Consider the following 22,431-nt stretch of genomic DNA (forward strand, 5'->3'; position numbering starts at 1 on the left):
TGTCAACAAAATGTGCTCTATCTCGGAAACAGTGGGGAATGGGACATATGTTCATATGAACACTTTTGCTTAAACTGACCGATACTATCACCTCCCAGAATTTTGACCTTTCCTCCCGGGACACCCTGTATAATATCCCCCACCTTCTTTATTACCCTATTCTTTCCTCCATGTCAACGTAGCCTTTCAAGTGTAACGCTACCTTTGACTTTCGTTATCCTCTTCCTTTGTCCAAACGCCCTGCTCGACAATAAACGCGCGCGTTGTTAACAAGACGTAAATCTTATCGCGTCACGATGTAAAGCCGCTCATTTTCCTATCGCGCGATATGCGTGGAACGGCAGGCACGAAGAACATTAGCGTTACGCTGGAAAACATTAACGCGTATAGAGTATTATATCATATCATTTCACGTCCTTAATTCGACACGCGTCGAGACACGGTAAACGCTCACGACATTCTTCTAATACCGCAGCGCAACCCGACGGCGATCTAGGGGTAGTCGACTTACGCGCGCGGGGGAATCGCGAGGAAAAGCGACTCTAAATCAAATTAACGAAATTGTTTCGATGGAAATACCTTCATAACTGTCGCAAGGTGAAAAAGGATACGCGGGAGAAGGGAGAGAAAGAGAAGCGGATATCCCAAATTAGGCATTGCACACGCGACGTAACGTAACGCGCGCGCGCATTACAAGCCGGTACCGCGGCTTTTTTTGCCGCGTACAACCGCGTACGCTATTGCGCCGCGTTAATTGTAAGTTCGGAACATATCTCGGCCGCTAAGAAACGCATTCCGGTTTTCGTCGAAGACGAAAGAGATCGGTAGAACTCCCCGCGATGGTACTGACAGGGACTTTTTCTCTCGTTCCGCTCCTCGTCGTCTCTCGTCTTCTCCGCGCCCGCGGACGCAGATGCGCGAATGCAGGGTGTGGTGGGCACGGGGCAGGCTGCTGCCTTCGCTACTACTGGTTCTCCCGTTTCTCTTCTTTCTCCCTCCCTCTCCCCCCCCCCCTCTCTCTCTCTCTCTCCGTCTCCCTCGCTCTCTTTTTCTCTGTGTATATATATTCCGGAGCAAGAATGCTCCCGTGTTGGTTCGATTAATCAGTCGTTTTTCGTGTCCCCGCTCTGGGCCAATAGAGGGAGAAAAACTTAACGTATGTGATAATGCGCCAGCTATGCTCCCGCTCTCCCGTTCCGCTGGAACGTAGGTCGTGCCTGCATATAGGTATACCGAAACGAGTCGAGACGACGGTGCACTGACCGACAGCGCTCCGCGCTCCGCTCCGCTCCGCTCCGGGCCGCGCCGCGCCGCGCCGCGCCGCACCAGGGTGCTGTCCCGCGAGGGACTCAAACTTTTTTCCCGGCAACAGCTCCGAGGATACGTAACCACCGTTCGAATCACTCGATTTGTTCATCGACAAGGCGTGCTCTGTGCGACCGAAACTTGCGATGCTTTTGTACTAAATTGTGCTATCCGGACAGAGATTGTCTTCGCGCCGGCGAGATACGGGATGATAGAAACTGCGACGCGGTAAGAATTTTTATTGGCGCGAATATTATTATGTTATGTGTGATAATTTTCGTATGATTCCTGTACAGAAAGAATTACTTAATTGTCATGGTTCTACCATGCATTCCACATGGGTTTAATATAATATTTCACACGGCTTGCTAATATCGAAAGCTTTTCACTCGCGACCCGAATTAAAGTTTCATCGAGTATGAATTACGACGTCTGCGAGGCGAAAGTAGCACCGTCAGCTGTAACAAAGTTTCGCTACATTCAAATTCTTGTGCGCGTGCTAACGCGAAAATGGTACCTGTTACAGCGTCGTGTTGTTCATAGACGAAGCCTGACTCGCTGCATATAGTATTTCTCAGGCTTGGCGAAACTAGAGTTTAATGTTCTAACCGGAGCGTTAAGCAAATCATTTGCATAGAACAACGAATGATTATGTTTAATCGACGTAACATTTTGCGCACAAAGTCACGAAGAAAAATAATTATATTGCAGCAAAGTTATTTCATGCTGTATATTTAATGCGGGAGCAAATAAATGTTGCTACAATAGCTACGTTTGATATCACAGTAAGTGATCTGTTTTCCCGGTAAAGTGGAAAAATTCGGTCGGGCAAGTTTATTCATAAAAATATGTGTTCATCAAGATAAATAATCTGTCGTAACAAATGCATTTTGTTACTAAAATAAAATTGTCGTTGGTACACGGAAAAAAGAATGGCGTTGTATTAACAAGATCAGTGCAATTGACATAAAATCGTTGAAACAACATCAGTATTAATAAATGAAAAACATCAGATTGTCTTAATAATCTGAATATTTAGTTGAATGCTTAAAATTAAAATCCATTGCAAATACAATTGAGTGAATTAGTTATGTTGCCCGTGACATTAACGTGTAATTCAAGCAACTTCATTTTGTTTAATTCAACAGCATTTTTTTTCCCGCGTAGAATATCGGTATACGAGAAGAAAAGGATAAAATGCAAAAACGCACGCGCGCGAATGAAATATTAAAAAAGTATACCTACTCGGTATCCAAATGCGAGATTTGCAGCAAAATTATTTCATGCTGTATATTTAATGTGAGAGCAAATAAATGTTGCTATAATAGCTTCGTTTGATCTCGCAGTAAGATCTATTTTCCCGGTAAAATGAGAGAATTCGGTCGAGCAAGTTTATTCATAAGAATATGTGTTCGTTGACTCTCAAGATGCAAAATCTGTCGTGGCAAATGCATTTTGTTATTAAAATAAAACTGTCGTTGGTAGAACATCGGCACGAGAAGAAAAGGATAAAATAGAAAAACGCACGTGCGCGAATAAAATATTAAAAAAAAATATATGCTCGGTATCCAAATGCGAGATTTGCAGTATCGCATCTCTCATGTATCATTTCGTACGTCGAAGGGCATTGTTGGCCAGTCGTCGCCGAAAGCTGGCGTGTTCTTCGAGCGTGCGTGCGTGCGCGATCAGAAAACGTCGCATCGCCCGGGATAGACATTTCGCGCAGCCGGCGTATCCAAAGTTTAACTTTACACCGGGAGCGGCGGAGGGTGCCTGGGCACCGTTCGACGTGATCGCACCACGTGCGAGTCTGCCCCCGGTCCACGTATTATGACTACTTGTAGAGCACGTTTGCGGTCCCTCGTTCGTTCGTCGTGAGTGCCGGAACGCGCACGGAGGCCTCCCCGCTCTTCTTCTCGGCGACCTTAGCGACACATGGTGCTGCGGGCGAGGAGGAACCCGGTCGCTTCGGAAGTCTTTCCAACTCGTTCGTCCCGCATCCTGTTTCGCGAAATGCGGGAAACACCCGCGAGAATTCCTTCTCTAATATCACACGAGGAAGATTTGTAGCGCAAAGTCCCCCGACGTATATCCCCGGCCGGCGGGAACGCGTGTTTCGTCCCGCACTCTCGTAGAAATATAATAGAAAATACTCGAATCCCGGCAATTCCGTCGTGCCGTTGCGATAACGACATCACTCGCGATTCCGCCTGCGCCGCGGCATTTACGCGGGCGTATTTGAGCTAATAAAATTTCAACACCTGGAACGTTTCATTGGCCACGTTACACGCAAATCTCGAGACGCACCCTTTAATTTCCTGCACGCGATGACGAGGATGAACGGGACTCCCTATAATGACCGTTAACTTACTCTCAGGTGGCTATAAGTATACACATTCCACTGTTGTGTGTGCTTAAGCAACATGACTGATTGTAACAAGTCGGGCTGACACGAAGTAACATGACATGCCGTTCTAACCCTCTTTTTACCAGCAATATGCAATTAAACGTGAATCTGATCAAGAAACACAGCGATTTAATTATTTCGTTCAATCAACGATTCTATTAGCTTGTCTCATGAGTTTCTTTTGTTCGTTTCTAAAATTTTTCCATACAAAATTTCGAAAACAGCAAAGTTTCACTGTAGTATAAATGTCCTACTCTGTTCAATAATCCTCTTCCACCTCTCTAGAAGCCTCATACTGCCTTCTTTCCGCAACTTTTTTATCTCATTCATTTTGACGAATTTTTTAACGAAGGGAATTTTTTAATGAAAGGAGCAGGTAGTAATCGGACGGGGCAAGGGGATACGAAGGGTGAGGTAGAACGTCCCGATCAGACGCAAGTAGTTTATTCCTAGCGATCGAGACTACACGTAGCCTGGTTGTCATGATGAAAAATAACATCTCGTCTGCTTGTCAGTTCTAGACGTCTCCTACTCTCCACCTGATATTACTATCTGTTCCTTTCACCAAGAATTCCCTTTGTCAAAACTAAATTCGTTAAAATACGAGTAAAGGATACCAAAAATCGCCTCGATATTTGCTATAAAACAATAACGTTTTACAAAGAAGGCGTTATGAGGTTTCCGCAGAGATGAAAGAAGATTATTGAACAGAGGAGTGGGACGTGTATATTGCGATAAAACTTTGCCGTTTTGGAAATTTTGTAAGCTAAAATTTTAGATAAAAGAAACGAAACACCTATTCCATTACGTACGAAGAAAATTTGTGGCTGCAAGCAAACTATTTATTGCTTCCCATAAGCGCGAGGGGGTGTATTTGATTTATCGATCCCATTGACGGACGCGTACCGCAATAAAATTTGAATTCTAATAAAATTACCGCGTTCTGTCAAAGGCGCCGGCTCCTCCGGTATCCACTTTCACGTACGTCCGCGTGCCACCCGGAGACACTGGCGTGGAGGAGCCAGACGCGGACGAGAGTGAAAGAGCGATTTGGTGACATCAAAGTTTAATAAGCGCCATAAGCCGATCCAACCTGCGATACGCGCGGCTAAAACTCGCCGAGCAATAAAAGCAGTAATAAAGCGTTCGCCTTTCTCACGTCCCGCCCGCGGATGGAAGAAGGAGCGAGGGTGGCAGAAGAGAGGAAGGCCAGACCTGGCGGGCTCGTTCGCTCGCTCGCTCACACGGTGGTTAGCCAAAAGGTTAGAAGGGCGGGAACGCATTAGCGGTGGAAGGTGGCGTGCTCATAGAGACGTCCGGCCGCCCAATTACTCCCGCATTAAATCAATGTTCCTCCACCCCGCCGACCATTCCGCCGTCCCGGTAATAAACCGCGGCCAACATATTTGCACGACTTACGGCTCATCCCCCGGTGTCGCTCACCCTCGTCTCCCTTAACCGGGGACGTCGCAGGAATGTGCGTTCTGTCGTAATATTTGGCTTTAAATCATGTCGCGCTGACAGGCCCCACTTTCTCGCGTTTCTTCTGATTCATCCATGGTGTATCGCCGTAGTGCCGGCAAAATCGTCAATTTCTGCTCCCGGTATCGATGCTCGCCGGGGGCTCGCGACTTTCCGACGCGTTTCGTCCCAAGGTCTGCGTTTCTTTCCCAAGATACGCTTGACTGCGAAGAGAATTATGCAACTCGACTGCTTAGCATCACCGTACATTCTGACGGATAAAGTTTATAAATTTCGCTTTTGTTTGTGGGGGAGGAGGAAGGCGGATTTATGATTTGACGAGGAGGAATAGGAAAAGGGGCCTCGAGACGAACGTATACGTGGCACCATTCAACCGCAAGATTAGGTTCGCACGCAATTTACGACGACGATCTTATTCCTATCCGAGCTTTCATATAAAAGCTTTTTCCTGTAAGCTGCGACACGGGATTTGGACTTTGGGGTTGAGCACAAGAGGGGCACTGCGCCGATCGGGCGCACCGCGACGAATTAGTAATACCTATACAAGCGTCAACGTTGGCCGGGAATGCTTAGAGATTGACGTCGCGGTACACCCAAACGATAGACCTTAAAAACTCTCATTGTAAGAAGATCGCTCTTAAAGCTTGAAGAATCGTCGATCACATAGATCTATCGTGGTCGAGAAAATAAAGTAAAATAACTGCGACTCAAATCTTGAAGAAAAATGAATGAAAATAATTAAGACCACTTTTTTCTAATTCTTTCCAGGTATCGAGATGACGCGCTCTGCTGGACAGACAGGTAAGAGATTCATCGTGTTCTCGCGTTGACTCGCTTTCGCTTGCGCTCGTCGACGATGAATTACGAGCGGCCCCGAAAAGGCGTAGGATCGTCGCAAATGTAATTCGTCGATGAACGGGCGGCATTCGCAACGCGTCAGAGCGAGGAGGAGACCGATCTACGACGAGCTAATAATACAAAGCGAAGCTATGAAAAGGAGCGGTCCCGATCGCCGGCCGAAGAGATATAAAAGATCTCGTTGGCGAGGTGATTGATACAGAGAGATGGACGTCGCGACGCAATTCCATTGTTCAAAGTGAGCGCTGCGGCGCGCACGCAGAAGCAACGGGTGAAGCATCGAGGTCTGGCACGAGGTTCTTACTCACGGATATAAATCAACTCACTCGAGTGACGAACGAACGCAGAATCGGCACGGAGCCGTTTCACGGACCACCGTGTGCACGCGCACGTATACGCGGGGGGACACATGGAAACGGCCAACTGGGCAAACGTTCCAAACGAAATGCGTCCCGGCCGTTTGCTACATTTACGCGTCTATCGTGTATCAAATCTCGCGTGCCTCGCCCGTTAGGAGAACGGCTGCTCGAAAAGCGCAGCAGCCGCGCGATTTTATTACAAGAGTAAAGGGCGCGACGTAGGAACGTAGGAAAGACCGGCTTAGGCGAAAGGAACGAAAATGAAAATGTTGCCGTACAAATAGCAGGGGCATCTACATTGTTTTGCGTGGCGACGTTCGCTAAGTTTGCTGCGCAAAACGCATGTAGCTGTCTCCGCTACTTATCATAGCAATATGGGCACGACAATCACAGATATGGCTGTCCGAAATATTACTATTTATTGGGGTGGTGCCAACCCTAATTAGACCATATCGGCCTCCCCGTCAAGAGATCGGCGTAAGCTTTACGACGTTGTTTACCGCGCGGCCCGTGTGTGGTTCACTCACGAAAAACGCACATCCGCGAGCGGATCCATTATGCGTAATCACGTGGCGCGTATAATTAACGATGGCGACGCGGGCGAAACGCGCGGCACTCGTATCGCTGTAATTAACCGCGAGCGATTTCACGCTAATTGCAAACAACGGAACGCGATTAATCGTACGGATCGTTATCGGTTTATTCCGGTCGCGCCCGCGTCTACCTCTCCGTCACTCGCGAGTCTTCGGGCTGTCACCCGTTACAGTTTCCCGCGTGAAAAATGTCGCGTCGCGGTATTTGAACGCGCTAAAATTAATGAGACGTTTTCAGCGCATCACGCGTCATTACGATACCGCGGAAAATGTCTCCCGGTGGTAAATATTTAGCGACGACGGTGGAGCCACGGGGGGAAATAATCTCAGCCAGCACGCGACGATTTGAGAAAGCGTATCGTTTTCGCGTTTTATACGGCATAAATTATATTCAAAGTGATTATTAAGCAGGGGCGATTGATCAATAAGAAAAGGAGCACTATGATAAAAAGATGCATAAGGGTTGTCTGCGAAACTCGTCCGGAGCAGGTTGATAATTATTGAAGTATCGATTAAATGCTCCGTTCGCCTTGATTGATCAGCATTTATATCGTGGGTACATCTACCTTGTCGGTTCCCTACAATTTTAAACCGGGTGCCCCATCCTCGGTGAGTCCATCGCGGGGCTTTTAAACTGTAATGCGCCTGTTTTCGTTCCTGCTAATAGCGCCGTTAAGAGAACGAAAATGTTAATTATATTACTCATAATCGCCAACGCAGGACTGCCCGGCGATCTTGTCTCGTAATTTTCGGTTGTGCGCGCGTCCCAAGACCCCGGCCGTGATCTGCGATTAGTTCTGCGATCGTTATTGCACGAGGGACCAAGTTTTCCGTTTAATTATCAATTCGTAGGCGCACGATCGTGTCGCGCGGCGCGACACGAGGGACGAATTTCGTCCAATGGAAATCGCTGTCGCGTGTGTCGCGCGTCCGGTTTCTCTTCCACGTTCGCTCCAATTCGCGCTCGCGCCTCTCACGACGATGGAGTAAACGTCGGCGGAGATGCGCGTGCGCGCGGTTGCGAGTTCACCGAGCCCTTAAAGAATCGCGGCCGCGCGCGCGCGCGCGTATTTTTTTGCCCGACCACCGCGATTTAACTGGATGTCGTTACTACGTTGTCGGGCATTGTTGTCGGACCCCCGGGCCCCGTTCATCGGTTTACCCTCGCTCTCTCGGCCGCGCAGAGTGGAGTCGCCCTCTCCTCATCTCCACCCCCCTCTCCACTCTTCTCTCGCGCCGCGCATCCCGCGCGTTCGCTCACCCGCCGATCTCCGATCCTATATTTATTGTATCGAAGAGACCAGAGCCGCCGCATTCCTCGCGCATGCGCCGCCCGTAATGAGCGGTCTCCAGTCTCCTGTCTGTCTTTCCGTCCGTCTGTCCAGGAGGACCGGTCGACCGGTCGCCTTCCATGCCCCCTACTCGTCCCTTCTCGTGAGGGACCCCCTTCGTGCCCCTCTTCCTTCTCCGCCACCGCGCCGCTTCTGCCCGCTATTCTTCGCTCGCTCGGCTCCCTCGCTATTCCATCTCGTCACTGTCCACCGGAACACGTTGGTCCATATCCAGATGCGCGCGGACCAACTTGCACCTCTCTCGCCCAAATTTATTTCGCATCGCGAACGACCGAGCTTGCCTCTCTCAATACGGCCGGTATCGCGATAGCGTTAACGAAGATATGAAGAAAAACAGAGACGATATTGTTGCGCTTACGCGGATAGTTGTAACAGCGTGGTATTATTAAACCGTGGCGCAAAAAGCGAAACCGCATTTTGCATCGCCTTAACCGGTAACTCGATCAGCCAGAAGACGTCGACACATTTAGTTCTCTCGCAGTTACACGGGCGTAAGTACCTTACGCAAAAACCTTTCTTACCGAATCCTCGCTCAACTTCCCGCTTAGAGAAATCAGTGTCTACTCCGATCGCGAAAATTTTTCTCCGTTTCTCTCCAGCGCCTCGGCTAAAAGGCCTTGAAAATAATTTCCCGTCCGCGAGGGGAAACGACGGGAGGAGGATTGAGGCATTGAAACGCTCAAGTATAAGGTGTACGTGTAAAGTAACGTTCGCGGAACCTATCGCGAAACAACAACAACGACGACGACGACGAGAAAGAAGCTGCGGGAGCACGGGAAGAAGGATCGAGCAGCGAACGAGACAGACGCGCTCCAAGTAGACGAGGCTGATGTTTTATGCCAAATTAAACGATACTATCCCGTACGCCACCTCGTAGAGACCAGTCTTCGTTCCACTGCCATTTTCGGAAAACCGCATTTTACACCGGCTTAGCTGACAAAAAGCGTGTATAATTGCGTACAATGCGGCGGACTGCCCGACAAAAATCCGAGCGTCGTTTAATAGCGCGCGGTGCGCGCGCGCGAACTTTGGAATCACGGCGCGACAGTGGCCGAAAAACAGGCGATGCGCGATGGCCCGTGATTCTAATGCCGCGGCTAAAACCAACGCGTGAAAAACGGGGCGGATTTACCACTGGTAATCGGGGCGGACTGCGAGCGGGGGGGGGGGGGGTACCTAGGCGGGTTACACGGCGGAATGCTTTGAGCGGATCCGATACCTATTAAGATCGTAGAAAACGGATCTGCCTCGAAGTTGCCTAGTCAGGACGATCCTACCCGTCCCGATTCGCCACGCATTTTTAGCGCCGGCGATACAAAACGCTCCGAGTTAGTCGCGCCGCATACCTAGCTACGCGTCCGATACATCGAATTACATCACTGACGGCGCGGCTCGTCCGTACGCTCGCGAGAACGAGCTCCGGCGTCGGGCAACGTCGGGCGAAACCGCTGACCAAAATCTTGTACACCGATGCCCACTAGTGCCCAGTGGGCATTACTTTATCCCAAGGAGAACAAAAGGTCCGGATGATGTCAATTTGATTTCATATTGACCAAATTTTAGTCAATGTGGCATCAAAGTGACCAAAATTTGGTCAATGTGACATCAAATTGACATCATCCTGACCTTTTCTTCTCCTTGGGATCTTCCTATCTTATTTTAATTGGTGAGGGGGAAGAGGGCCAATGCGAGCCAAACGCAGGTATTCGTGCGAAAATGCCCAACATGCAGCTATTTATTGAATTTGTAAATTAATCGTCGAACGTTTCGACCCATTTTCGGGTCATCGGCGCTCAAATGCGAATCTGTCATCTCGAGTTGTCATCTGACATGTTCACGTGAGTCTTCACATGGTGAAAGCCATAAAGGGAGAGTGAGAAATATAAATTTAACGTGCCGAAACTGAAAGAGGACAATCGCGACGAGCAGCAAACAACTCTGATCTGATATCTTATTTTATCTTTGTGATGCCCAAACTAATGTCCAAAAAATGCCTACACGGAGAGACCGATATGGTTACCACATGTCTAAGTAGGGTTGGCGCAACTCCAATAAATGGTAATATTTGGGACAGCTATATCCGTGGTTGTCATACCCACATTGGTACGATAAGTAGAGGAGACTAGAGAACCGAGACTGGCCGTAAGAGAGTTCGTCAAATTTCCGCGAGTGAGAGAGAAACATAAGCTATCTCACTTTTCTACGATCGTAGAATCGTACAAGAGTGAGATAGCCTATGTTTCTCTCTCACTCGCAGGAATTTGACGAACCCTCTTATGGCCAGTCTCTGATTACAGAGTCTCTAGAGGAGACAACTATATGCCTTTTGTGCAGCAAACTTAGTGAATGTTGCAGCGCAAAGCAATGTAGACGCCCCTACTATTTATACGGCAACATTTTAATCGTAGTTATCTTTGCCTTAGCCGGTCTTTCCGTGTAGCAACACGTAGTCCAAAATCTGTGCACCACAATGCCCTCAGCGGTTTCCCCCGCGGGCGAAACTCCACAGAGTCACGGGACGTGTCGCGATAACGTCGTGAAAACTGGGTTACGTCGAGTGGGTATATCCGATTCGACGCGAACGCTCCATCCGCGATTCTTCTCAAACACGAGCGAACTCGCGGAGTGATAGCACAGGAATTAGAGGAAAGACGTGCGAGAGGAGCGGAGCGTGCGGAGAACGCGAACGATCCTCGACACGCACGCCTGTACTTTGTGGTCACCCGTGGGGCTCTCCCCATTCAACCGGTGGCTCGACTCGCCCACTCGTTCGTTCATTCATACGCGGGGAACGCGATTTGAATCGATAAGCAAAACTCGGAACCGTGTCTTCCCGCTACCACCAGCGCTTAAATCCGCTCTTGACCTCCGGGCCGGCGAAATCTTTGCTCCTCCCCATTGCGTCACCGGTAAACGTCTCCGGTTAACACGATATTAACAACGATACTATAACAATGAATAATAACTGATGAGACGCCGTCATCCGCGTTTGCTTGGCCCGCACGGTAGGAAAAATACAGCTGCCGTAGCTAAAACCTGCACGTGGCAACTAAATTTCAGTTGTAAAATATGGACAGCTAATAGTTAGCTGTGATAGCTAGACATTTCGCTACTGTATTGTTGTTAAGTGCGGCAGCAAACCGTTTGCTGCGGTTTAGAAACTTCTAGTTAGCAAACCATGATTAGCTACGGTAGCTAAAAGTTTCGTTTCAGCGTACGCGTCCGCCACTGCGACTCTTACGCGGGATGCGAAATGAGAAGTAGTTAATGGCGTGAAATTTAAATTTTTTACAATTAAACGTCTAAATCTACATTCGTTTTTATTCGCGCACGATGGAGCGAGCGACGATCCGTCGTAAGGGTATAATCCCATTAGGCTTTAATCGATGATCCCCTCCACGGTGCGACGCGACGTTAGGGTCGACTGAGGGATAAGGTTGCGGCGTGAAAATAGATACACAAGCTACCGCGGAGATACGGCGTTTTATTGGCGTCGCGGGGTTCCAGATCTCACAATCGGTCAAATGAAGACAGAGCACTGGCGCGTCCCCCGCTCCGGCCCGCTAAGATCTCGACTATCGGAGATCGGAGCTTCGTTTGTACGAACATATTTATTCGACAGCTTTCATTTATACCTATTCAGGTTTTTCGACGCCTGCGGGCGTTTGTCTCGCAAGTGTCTCAAGAATTTTCACTGACCCATCGCGATAACGTACGACCTGTTCGAAATTGCGATTTCCGCTCGCGCTACCTACTCTATCAACAATTTCCCTTCCTCGCGACTCGCGCGAATAATATTGCTTTCTTCGATTAATGGAGCCCGCCAAGCCTCTTGTTCCCCCCCCCCCCTGAGCAACGCATCGCGTTACATTGGCGAGAAGGCACGCGCAGCGAAGATCACCGGCTGGTGGGGGATGACGTTTCGGGGATGATGGGGGTGGAACCCTCCGCGAGCACGAGGGCCAACACGCGCCGATGACACTTACGCACACGTTCGCAAGACCGGCCGTCGCGCGGACGTTTCTTCGCCACTTTCGCCACGTCCGTACCCGTCTTCGTAACGAAATTGCTTTGCAAATTGCATCACGAACCCAGGAACACTCGCGCATTACAATCGCGATCGCGCCGAATGTCGGAAAATTTGTAATGATTACCGTAATTTGTGACCGATAACGTGCTGTGCCGCGCACGCGGAACGTTTCGCCGCGTTGTGTTCAGGAGAGACACGATTTATATAAGCGATTACGGGCCGTAAACGCGAATGTGGACGAGAGCGAACAGCGTGTGCGGTGATTTAAGAACTGTGCGCGACGATCGTCCATCGCGTAAAATGCGGAGATGAATCGCGGCGGCGTGAAAGCGACGCTGGTACACGCAAGTCCGATCTTCGCGGCGTAAAAATTTTCAAGAATCACTACCTGCCCCTTTAGAGACGCCCCCGTCGAGGAGAGAAGCCTCAGGAATCTCCGCTAGTACGCGCGAAATGTGGCAATCGGCAAACCATATATACGCGACCACGTATAACCATCCCGCGTTTATGCAGATGCGGATGAACAGTAACGAATTTCACTCGTGGTTTCATTCTAGGAAACCGTCCATGGACGACGTCGGAAACCCTACCTCCGTCAACGCACGGTGAGTACTCTCTCAGTCCCGATTCGCGTTCTACGAAATCGCGCCTCTTTCTTGTCTCGAGTAGTGCCCTAAGAACGGCGAGCGGGTCTGATCTACGCTCCGCGTCACGTAGAACTACGATACGAATATGTCTACTGCTTACTAACGAAATAAGATCACTAAAGATTTGTTGTTGATCTCAAATCGATTTACATAGAGATCTCCCGAGTCGAAATTTTGGTAGTATTTTGACACTTTTAAGGATAATTTACACCTACTTGGCTGATCTATACATCTACATAGACCAGCGATAACCTACTTTGATGGCAGTATATTTTTGTACTTCTCCCTTGCATCTTTAATTCTCAAAATTTACTTTAGCTCCTACTTGAAAGGACCCACTTTAATGCTAAATTGGCAAAAGCCGAAATTTCCGACACTATCAGTTTTAAAGGAGTAAATTTTGTACTTGCAGTTCAATCTCTTTTACTGTCTTAGGTCCTACTATATAATAGAATTAAAGGTTCACAACTTAGGGCCAAAATTTCGACTCGGGAAAAATAAAAGTTAAATGCATTCGAGTCGAAATTTTGGTACTATTGTGATACTTTTAAGGATAATTTACACCTACGTAGCTGATCTATACACCTACATAGATCAGCGATAACCTACTTTGATGACATTACATTTACTCCTCCCTTGAATCTTTAATTCTAAAACTTTACTTTAGCTCCTACTTAAAAGGACCCACTTTAATGCTAAATTGGCAAAAGCCGAAATTTCCGACACTATCAGTTTTAAAGGAGTAAATTTTGTACTTGCAGTTCAATCTCTTTTACTGTCCTACTATATGTGTAATAGAATTAAAGGTTCAACATAGGGCCAAAATTTCGACTGGGGCTTCAATTACGAATTACAGCCAAGACCAGCATCTGCAACGTTCTTTCGGCACTACGGGCGATTACATACCGTCGATATTACAAGCGCTCGTAACGTTCGTTAATACTGACATCCTCCTCCCTACCGAATGTCCGAAGTGGCGGAGCGATTTTCGTAGGTAAAACCTTCCCGGGTAAATCTTATCGACTACGATCTACCCTTCGTCCTCCATCGAGAGCAGCCTATCTGCCGCCGTAACAATTGAACCCGTAATAGAATCACATTTATTCTTATTACCCGACGAGGTCAACCGACCAGCGAAACTTCGAGACCTTCTCCACGCTCCCATCCGACTTCGGATCGGCTTTCCTAAGCCATTCCACGACCTACGTTATTTTTCCCCCGAGCTCTCCGTCGTTTTCTCGCCATCCTACGCCGCGTTTTCATCGTCCACTTTTGTTTATCCCTGCGGTTTCGATCCTAAACCGAAACAATCGACCCCCCTTTTCGTACCAAATGAAAAGGGCCGAGCGCTCCCGATACATTGCAAAATAAGTACGAGTGCCATTAACTTGAAACGGAGAGGAAAAACCACGCGACATGTATCATCGAGATAAGCGGCGGCGAGATATAATCAACGCCGCGGCGTTTCGTTAGCCAACGATCCGACGTATTTAATATGTATAACCGTGACTCACGCACACCACCCACCTACGTCGCGCGAAGAATCTGCCACTTTGTATCTCGCTCCCCATCTCGTGATGTACCTTGGAAGTTGGACTTGCAAGGCCATCAAAGTCTTTAACCGGGTTATGGAGATGCCGCTTTCGAGATAAATCGCAGAGTTTTTTGCATAAAAATTCTTCCAACTGAACTTTGCGAGTTCCCTCCCTCCCTCGTGTCTTACGTACTGTACCTTTTGTGTCAGGCAAATTAAAAATATTAGAGCTAATCTCGCGTGCGCAGAGTATAAAATGTTGAAAGGCCGAAACAGCGAATTATCTGCCGAGGCAGTGTACGATGATAAAGGATGGTGGGCGTTACGAGGTGCATCGTCACTGGTATAACCGACGCCCGAGGCGACAACCTTACGAGCTGCGTTCTCTCGAGCCACCGTGCCGCGCTGCATCCGACGAGTACGCAAACACAGAAATTTCGCGTCAACGGAGCAGGTATCGCTCCGCGCGGTACCACGCGGTATAGCGTTTCCCGGGGAAGCAATTGTTCTTTCATCAAACCGCTCTCGCGGATGTACGGCAAGGTCTCGCGGATCAACGATCGCGATTTCGTCTTTCGGGAAGAGTTCGATGAGCGGTCGAGCCTGTCGCGAGCGCGCGAGCGTTAGCAACGAGGAGACTCTTTCTGTACCACCATTAATATTAATGCATTCCGCCGTATTCTCGGCCGTATTGTGCTCGCGTCGACGACGACGACGACGACGACGACGATGACGACGGCGGCGTCGCCGCCGCCTCCAACAATATCGCTCTCGCGTTTCTGTAAGTGACACTACACACCGCGCCGACCGGAGCCGAGCGGAGCGCGGCCGGAACGGAACGGAGTTTTGTCCGCCGGGGCTGAATATTCACGCCGGCCAATAAATAAAACTCAAAGGAGGAAAGCGAAACAACGGGCGAGGCCGCATTTTTCCCCGCTCGCGCTCGCTTTTCTTACCGCGTTTGGTCCCTCGCTCCCGCGAGACCGCCGGAGAGAAGCCGCATTGTCGCACGGTTTCCTCCCGTCTTACGAAACGCGCCGGACAATGCAACGTTTCTACGCTTTTGCCTCCGCTCGCTGCAGCCGATGCGGCGTTACCGGAATCTGTCGCTCTTGTTTCGCCGCCAGCGTCGCGCGGACGGCGCTATTAACTCGATCTCGATGAGTGAAAGTTTTGCCGTGCTATTTATATATTTACGCACGCTCTAATTTCACGAGTTTCAGGCTCGTTGCATCAATTGATACCGAACGCGAGACGCATTGGATCGCGCGGGTAAGGCGGATTCGTTAGATTTCGATTATTTATTCGAAAAAGATATGAAAAACGCGCGCATTCTTACGAATGCGGCGCGCAGGGAGGAAGATTTAGGGAAGAGATACATAAGGGAGTCATAAGTATAGCCACAGGGTGCCTGGCTTCTCGCGAAATCCTTCTCCTCTCCCTATCGGCCGATACAAAGAAAGGATTACGCGAATATTTTGGATATGATATCTATCATCGTGAATTATCACGTCGTACGTTAGAAAGTTGCTGAAGGCCTATTATGTTGAGCGCGATTTAACGGTCAAAAAGTTGTCCCCCCTCTCCCTCCCGGAGAACCGCACGCACACGGTGCACTCGGACTCGAGAGATGCATCTTCAAGGTCCAGTTACACCGGGGTTGGGAACTTTATAAACAATTTGAGTAGATTTTTGTCGCCAGTGGTGATCAACCAAGGGAAATTTTTTTTTTAAATTGACCGAACTGGCAAAATTGATGTTTATTTTAGTCACGACGTTTCGACTACTTTATCGGGTCCTTTTCAAGTACAATCAAGAAACATTGTAAGTGCTCAAACTACGGAGAAGGAATTCTTTAGTATGTATACACAGTTGAAAAATTTTTGTTAAATTTAACAGATATCACACGTCTCAAACGGTCCACACAAATTTCTGTGTTGATTTAACACAATATGGATATGTTAAATGATCACACTAATAATACTCTGTTAATATTATAACACAAAATAAATGCAAATCTCAAAATAATTTGAAATAAATTTTGTGTAAAATTAACATATTTTTAATGGCAAAATGAATTTTAAAAAATGTAATTTTCACATTTTACAGATGAAACAAGTTAAATGACGGTCCGAAATCAGTCTTACGTTATATAGAATAAGATCAACATTTTATTCTGTAAATTTTAACAGATAAATCTTGTTACTTTGTGTCAGATTAAAAATAAGTACACATTGTGTTGTCTTAACATTTCTTTTCACTTATTTTAATAATTTTACATTTGAGGTCAATTAACACAAGAGCAATATGTTAAATTAACATATGAATGTGTTAGGCATTTAACACAAAAATTTTAACCGGCATTTTTCTCAACAAGAAAACACAAATTTTCCAACTGTGTATGGACGAAAAAAAAACTCTAAAGTCGACTGAACATTTTAATTTATGCCGAAACAGAATGGGTTCACGAGTCTGTGGTAGAAAATTCATAATATCATATCTGAAATTGTTACAGGTGAATAATTAGATATTTTTGTGGTTAGATAAATTAATAAATTTATAAAAGTATCTAGTTGCAGTTACTCAAAAAGTAACGATTCGTTACTCTGCAGTTACTTTCTTGCAATGGAAATGAAAATATTAAATTTGCATTTTAATTGTAAAGTGCCGATAGTTTATGCATTAATGTAATGCAGGGCCTAATGCGATCCGTGGAGGTTTAAAATATACATAAAGTAACTATTAATGTAACTGAGTTCAGTTACAGACGGAGAGAAAGTAACGAAGTTAAGTTAGAGTTGCCAAAAAAAGTATTACAACTTCGTTACAAGTTACTTCCCAATCCCGATTTACACATATTCGTGACGTATCAGTGCCGTATCAGTGATGTTCGTGATACATTAGTGGCGTTTAATCGCATCTATTCAAACAGTTTGGATTCAGTAATTCTCAAGATGGCTCAAGTTTACGAGTGGGCGATAATTGTTCAAACTTGAGACGAAGAAGAAGCAAATAGGTGATATCCAATTTTTAACGACCTACACTGGCCAATGCTTTTATTTTAAAAACAAAACACGTTACAACGTTTCGGTCCCAGACCTGGACCCTCTTCAAGTAATCTGTTACAAGATTGTTAAAGATCACGTATTAATTGTTTGGCCAGTACCATTGTGACAGTAAGATATTAGTCAATGTTCAGCCTGATCTCTCGTCCAACACAGGTCGCTCGTTTCTCTTGTACACATATTTAACGAATAACGATGCAATTTCAATGGACTTTGCACTCCCCAACCAAAGAGTGCAATTTTTATATTTTTTATTTTTGACCAATATCTTAACTCTGAAACTTAACATAATGGTATTGGCCAAATTAATATGTGATCTTTAACAATCTTGTAACAGATTACTTGACGAGGGTCTAAATCTGGGACCGAAGGGGATGCTGGAGTGATTTTGCACTTTTGGCACCTTTTGCTCCTGGGACTGTCAATTCGTAAAAACATTTGTGTAATATACAAATTGTGTGACTTTTGTGTACGAACCGACAGTGTCCCGCTATTCAGTTTAAGTGAAAGAACAGCATGGTATCATTAAAATTAAGTTTAGGAGCTTAACAAGAAGTCTATTCACTCGAATAAGTTATAAGTTACCTAACCTATAACTTATTCGAGTGAATAGACTTCTTGTTATGCTTCTAAACTTAATTTCAATGATACCATGCTGTTCTTTCACTTAATCTGAATAGCGGAACACTGTCGGTTCGTACACAAAAGCCACTTAATTTGTATATTACGCAAATGTTTTCACGAATTGACAGTACTAGGAGCAAAAGGTGCCAAAAGTGCAGAATCACTCCAGCATCCCACGTCCATCGCAAAACAAGAAAGCAATATTCGCCATCACCGATACTGATGGAAACCGACGGAACTGAACGACCACGTCACGGATTCGTGTAAATGAACCTGCGGCCGTGGAAAAATGTTACGCATACGCGCACGCGGCGTCAGGAACGCAAACCGCAACGATAATCCCTCTCCCTTCCCTTTTCCCGACTCTTCCGGTTTTGGCGGACGAGGATACGATCGACCGGCATCGGAACAGAAACAGGTTGGTCGAGTTTTAAGCAGTCCGAAGACGTATCGCAAATTAGAAGAACGTGCGTCCGGCGAGTACACGTGGCGCCTGTGCCGCGACGTCGAATTTCTGCACACGGCCCGCGTGCAGAATCCCTAATAAGTCAGCGCGGCTAGACAGAAGTCTCGCGCGCGCACCCGCGTATTCGCATGCGGCCTGCCCGCGGTGGAGACGTAGCGACGTCACGGATACGTGGGATTCCTCTCGAGCAGCTGGATCACGTGCACCGGCGGAACGTGAGGCTAACTTAAATGCGAATCAGGAACTGCAACGCGCGCGCACGCCACGCCGCATCCCTGCCGTCGCGGATTTTCAACGCCGCTCGCTTCCGATCTCGATTGTTTTTCACGTCTGCGTCCTCGCCACCCATCACTGTCCGATTCACTTGGGCGGAAACCCGCGTCGCCGGGGTCGGCCAAACGCGACACTTCGACTCGCGCCGTCGACGACGAAGAAACGCCGGTTTAAAAATTTCCACGCGCAACGCCCGGGACTGATTTACGAAACGATCGTTCATAATCGCGCGTATCTCGCGTAGCTATTTCGTCCGCGACGTCGAATTCAAGCGGCGCTTCCTCTCGCACCGAAATACCGCGCGGAGTCTAAGTCCCAGTCTACAATAGAGATTTAGACCCTAAGCCTTCAGAAATTGACTAATCGCAGTCGCGTATTCTACTCATACTTGACCGCGATTGGCCAATTTCTTCCCAAGGAGAACAAAAAGTCAGGATGATGTCAATTCGATGTCATTTATGTCAAATTTTGGTCAATTTGGTGCCATATTGACCAAAATTTTTGTTCTCCTTGGGTTAAAGCTCAGGGCTTAAATCATCTATTGTAGACTGGGACTAAAGGCCTGTGTCCACGATGCTAGAACTTGGTCCAGGTTCTAGTTTCGAGAAAAATGTGTGGCCAATCAACTTGTAGCTATTCCATAAAAGCTGCACGTTGACTGGCTACACGCGGGCCTTAACGCGGGGTCTACAGTGCAAGTCTCCGAGTCACAGTCGTAGGAATAGTCGACTACGATTGGTCAATTCTTACGTGTCTGACCGAGCTGGGCCAATTACAGTCGATTATTCTTACGACTGCGATTACTGCGACTCGCATTGTAGACCTCGCATAATGGCTGCGACGAAAAGTCGCCCGATACAAAACCAAGGGGGTAACAATAGGTATTTTCATTAGTCGAGTGGTTCGGCCCAACGGTAGATATTTGATTCGCTTTTTATCGCACGGCTTCGCATTCCGGTCCGCGTAGTCGCTTCGTCGAACAGGATCGGAAAAACGTCCGCGACGCTGACTTCTCGATCTCGTAATGTCGGAAGAAACTCCGCTTAGGAGTAAACAGCATTGTGAATACACGCTCGGCGAATGACGCTCTTTATTTATGCCGGAATTTGGTTTCGCGGGCAAGAAAAGCGCCCGTCCCGACCGCGCCGTATCGCTCGGCCGTCGAAATAATATCTCGGGCACTTTCTCGGGACCGGTAAAACGTTCGGGTGTTTGCCTTCCCCGGGCACTCTCGCACCGCGCTTTGAATTCGCCCGCGAACCGAGCGGGCCGGCGCGTTCTTATCTAATCTCAATATAATTGCGAGAGCGCGCGTCATATAAAATAGCTTATTATACTATAGAAAAGCTGATTCGGCCGCTATAATGCCGGGTCTGGAAATTAGCCTCGCCCGTCCGCCTATCTACAATGGTGATGATTATGTCTACTTATAGGTATAACTACCTACGTGCGCCAAACTACCCGTCTACCGTCTCAAATCATCTTCGCGGTCCTGCCTTCGTCGCCCCCTTCTCGCCCGATGGGCCGATGTCGAAACTAGTTTATGAAACGAGTTCGGAACCAATGACCTCTCCTTTGCGCAGTTGTACGTTACCACGGTATAGTGACGAAGCTTGTTTATGTGTTACAGATTTGAGGAGAGACACTACGCTTTCGAAAGGTACGCCTCAACTTCACTCAAAATGCATGTCGCTTCTTTTTTTCCCCCCTTCAACTTACTCGCGGTACTTTCGCCCCTGCGTGAAAGTCCGCTTCGAGTCCGCGCCGAAAAAGGCGCGGTGCGCAATACGATGAATGGTCTAGCGCTTATTAGCAGCGATGCATCCTTACACGCACACACGAGTACGCCACCACGAGTTTTCAAGACCAAAGAGTCGCTCGAGAGCGAACGTCACCGCGGAAGGTGCAAGTGTCATCCGGGCGCGACGTCGCGGTCGATTCTCTCACAGTTAATACATAATACATACGCGTCATTACCGCGTATGCGCCCTATAATAACGAGCCTTCGCGCGGCGGGCGAAACTATCGAATGAACGTCGTGTTCGGTGACGAAACGCGATTATGTAAAAACTATATGAGCGGGGCGCGCGTCGAATTGCAAAGCAGCAGTTTTGGGGCTTTAGCGCTCGTTGTATTGTAATGCACCGGCCCGGGCGCGCGCTTTTGTTTTCCGCGTGATTGCCGAGCGCTTCTTCGTTCCTTACGTGAGACGTTTATCCGCGGGCCTGGTAGGCGGGCCGAGGGCGTCATTCTCCGCGGGGAGACTTCGTCCCGAAACTCGGTACTTTTCCTGTCTGCGCGTCTCGCCCGTCGAGATACGTTCAGCTTTTGCGCGCGCTGCTCTTTTTAATCAGCGCGAGAGTCGCGACTACAGTCGATCGCGTTTTATTGACACGGCGGGGCTTCCTTATTACGGCAGAAAATAGGAATGCAACTTATGGAGCGCCCGGGAGGGTACGAGCGATATAGAGTTCAATGCTCGATTCAGCCCGGCACAATTCCACCCGGGCCCTACGACCGTCTTAAAAGGCGTTTTAAATCGGCGTGTCGTGAAAGAATCCCATAGAGATGCGTCGTATAAAGGCATTCCACCAACCCTCCTACCCTTTTTTTTTCTTATCCCTCTCTCTCCTCTCTCATCAACGGTCGCGGCGCATCGATCTATCCCGCTCGAGCGCTTCCCTCGTCCGGCTCATTGCGCATTTCCCGTAGCGCGTATTATTCGCCTCTGAATAATTTATGCATTATTTTCCCGTCATCAGCGCGATCGCGGCGATACATAATTTAACGTTACGCGTCCCGATTCGTTCTCGGCGTCGCGGGGAAACTTGCGATTCCATTCGCGACGTATCGCGCGAAACGTTAATAATAAAAACGAAAAGGCATATATTTGCGGATCGCCGCGACAAGTGCGGGCTCTCGCCTACTCATTTATTCCATAAATCTGACGATAAATAACCGACATATTGGGGCGCTCGCGTGGCTCCCGGGTCCCGCGGCTGCTTATCGTATCCCGCAAATGCGCCGGAACGCATTTAAAATGTATTGAACTGTCACGGAGCAGTGGTTTTCCGGATTTTTACATTTTTCATCGGCGCCGCCCGGGTGCCCGGGTGCAGGGCCCGCTTGGATTAGTGAGTTATTGTTGTTCTAAGTGCGTCGGTCAAAGGGAGCGAACCCCCCCCAAGTTCTGCCGCGGTAATCCTGACCATAACGGCCCGCACCCCACAAAAACCCCCCCCGCCCTTTCCCCCCCCCCCGCTTCCCTCCACCCCGCACTCGTGCCGAATCGGCTGTTGGCCGATGCGTTTAAGTTTCCCCATTTTTTTTCTAATAAATAAATCGATCGCGTGTCCGCGATGAAAGCGATTGCTACACGGAGAGAATTGTCTCGTAAAATCATGCAATCGTAAGAAAACGTGGCATTTTCAACTAC

At 48.0% G+C, this 22,431-nt stretch overlaps 1 protein-coding gene across 5 annotated transcripts in view; it reads left to right on the forward strand.

Annotated features, from left to right (window-relative positions):
* LOC105566760 (protein trachealess) overlaps nucleotides 1-22,431 on the forward strand; it is a 96,973-nt gene that overhangs the window by 14,162 nt on the left and 60,380 nt on the right. For 2 of the 5 annotated variants that reach the window (XM_012021023.1, XM_012021026.1), the window contains exon 2: nucleotides 5,963-5,995. In XM_012021023.1, the coding sequence (XP_011876413.1) occupies nucleotides 5,963-5,995 (33 nt within the window). Of the gene's footprint in view, nucleotides 1-5,962; nucleotides 5,996-12,943; nucleotides 12,992-20,625; nucleotides 20,656-22,431 lie in introns of all 5 variants that reach the window. The other 3 variants (XM_012021020.1, XM_012021021.1, XM_012021022.1) reach the window with 3 other exon arrangements.

The sequence above is a fragment of the Vollenhovia emeryi genome, unplaced genomic scaffold (genome assembly GCF_000949405.1).
Source record: "Vollenhovia emeryi isolate VEMERY1.0 unplaced genomic scaffold, V.emery_V1.0 DF939142.1, whole genome shotgun sequence".
Classification (NCBI taxonomy): domain Eukaryota; kingdom Metazoa; phylum Arthropoda; class Insecta; order Hymenoptera; family Formicidae; genus Vollenhovia; species Vollenhovia emeryi.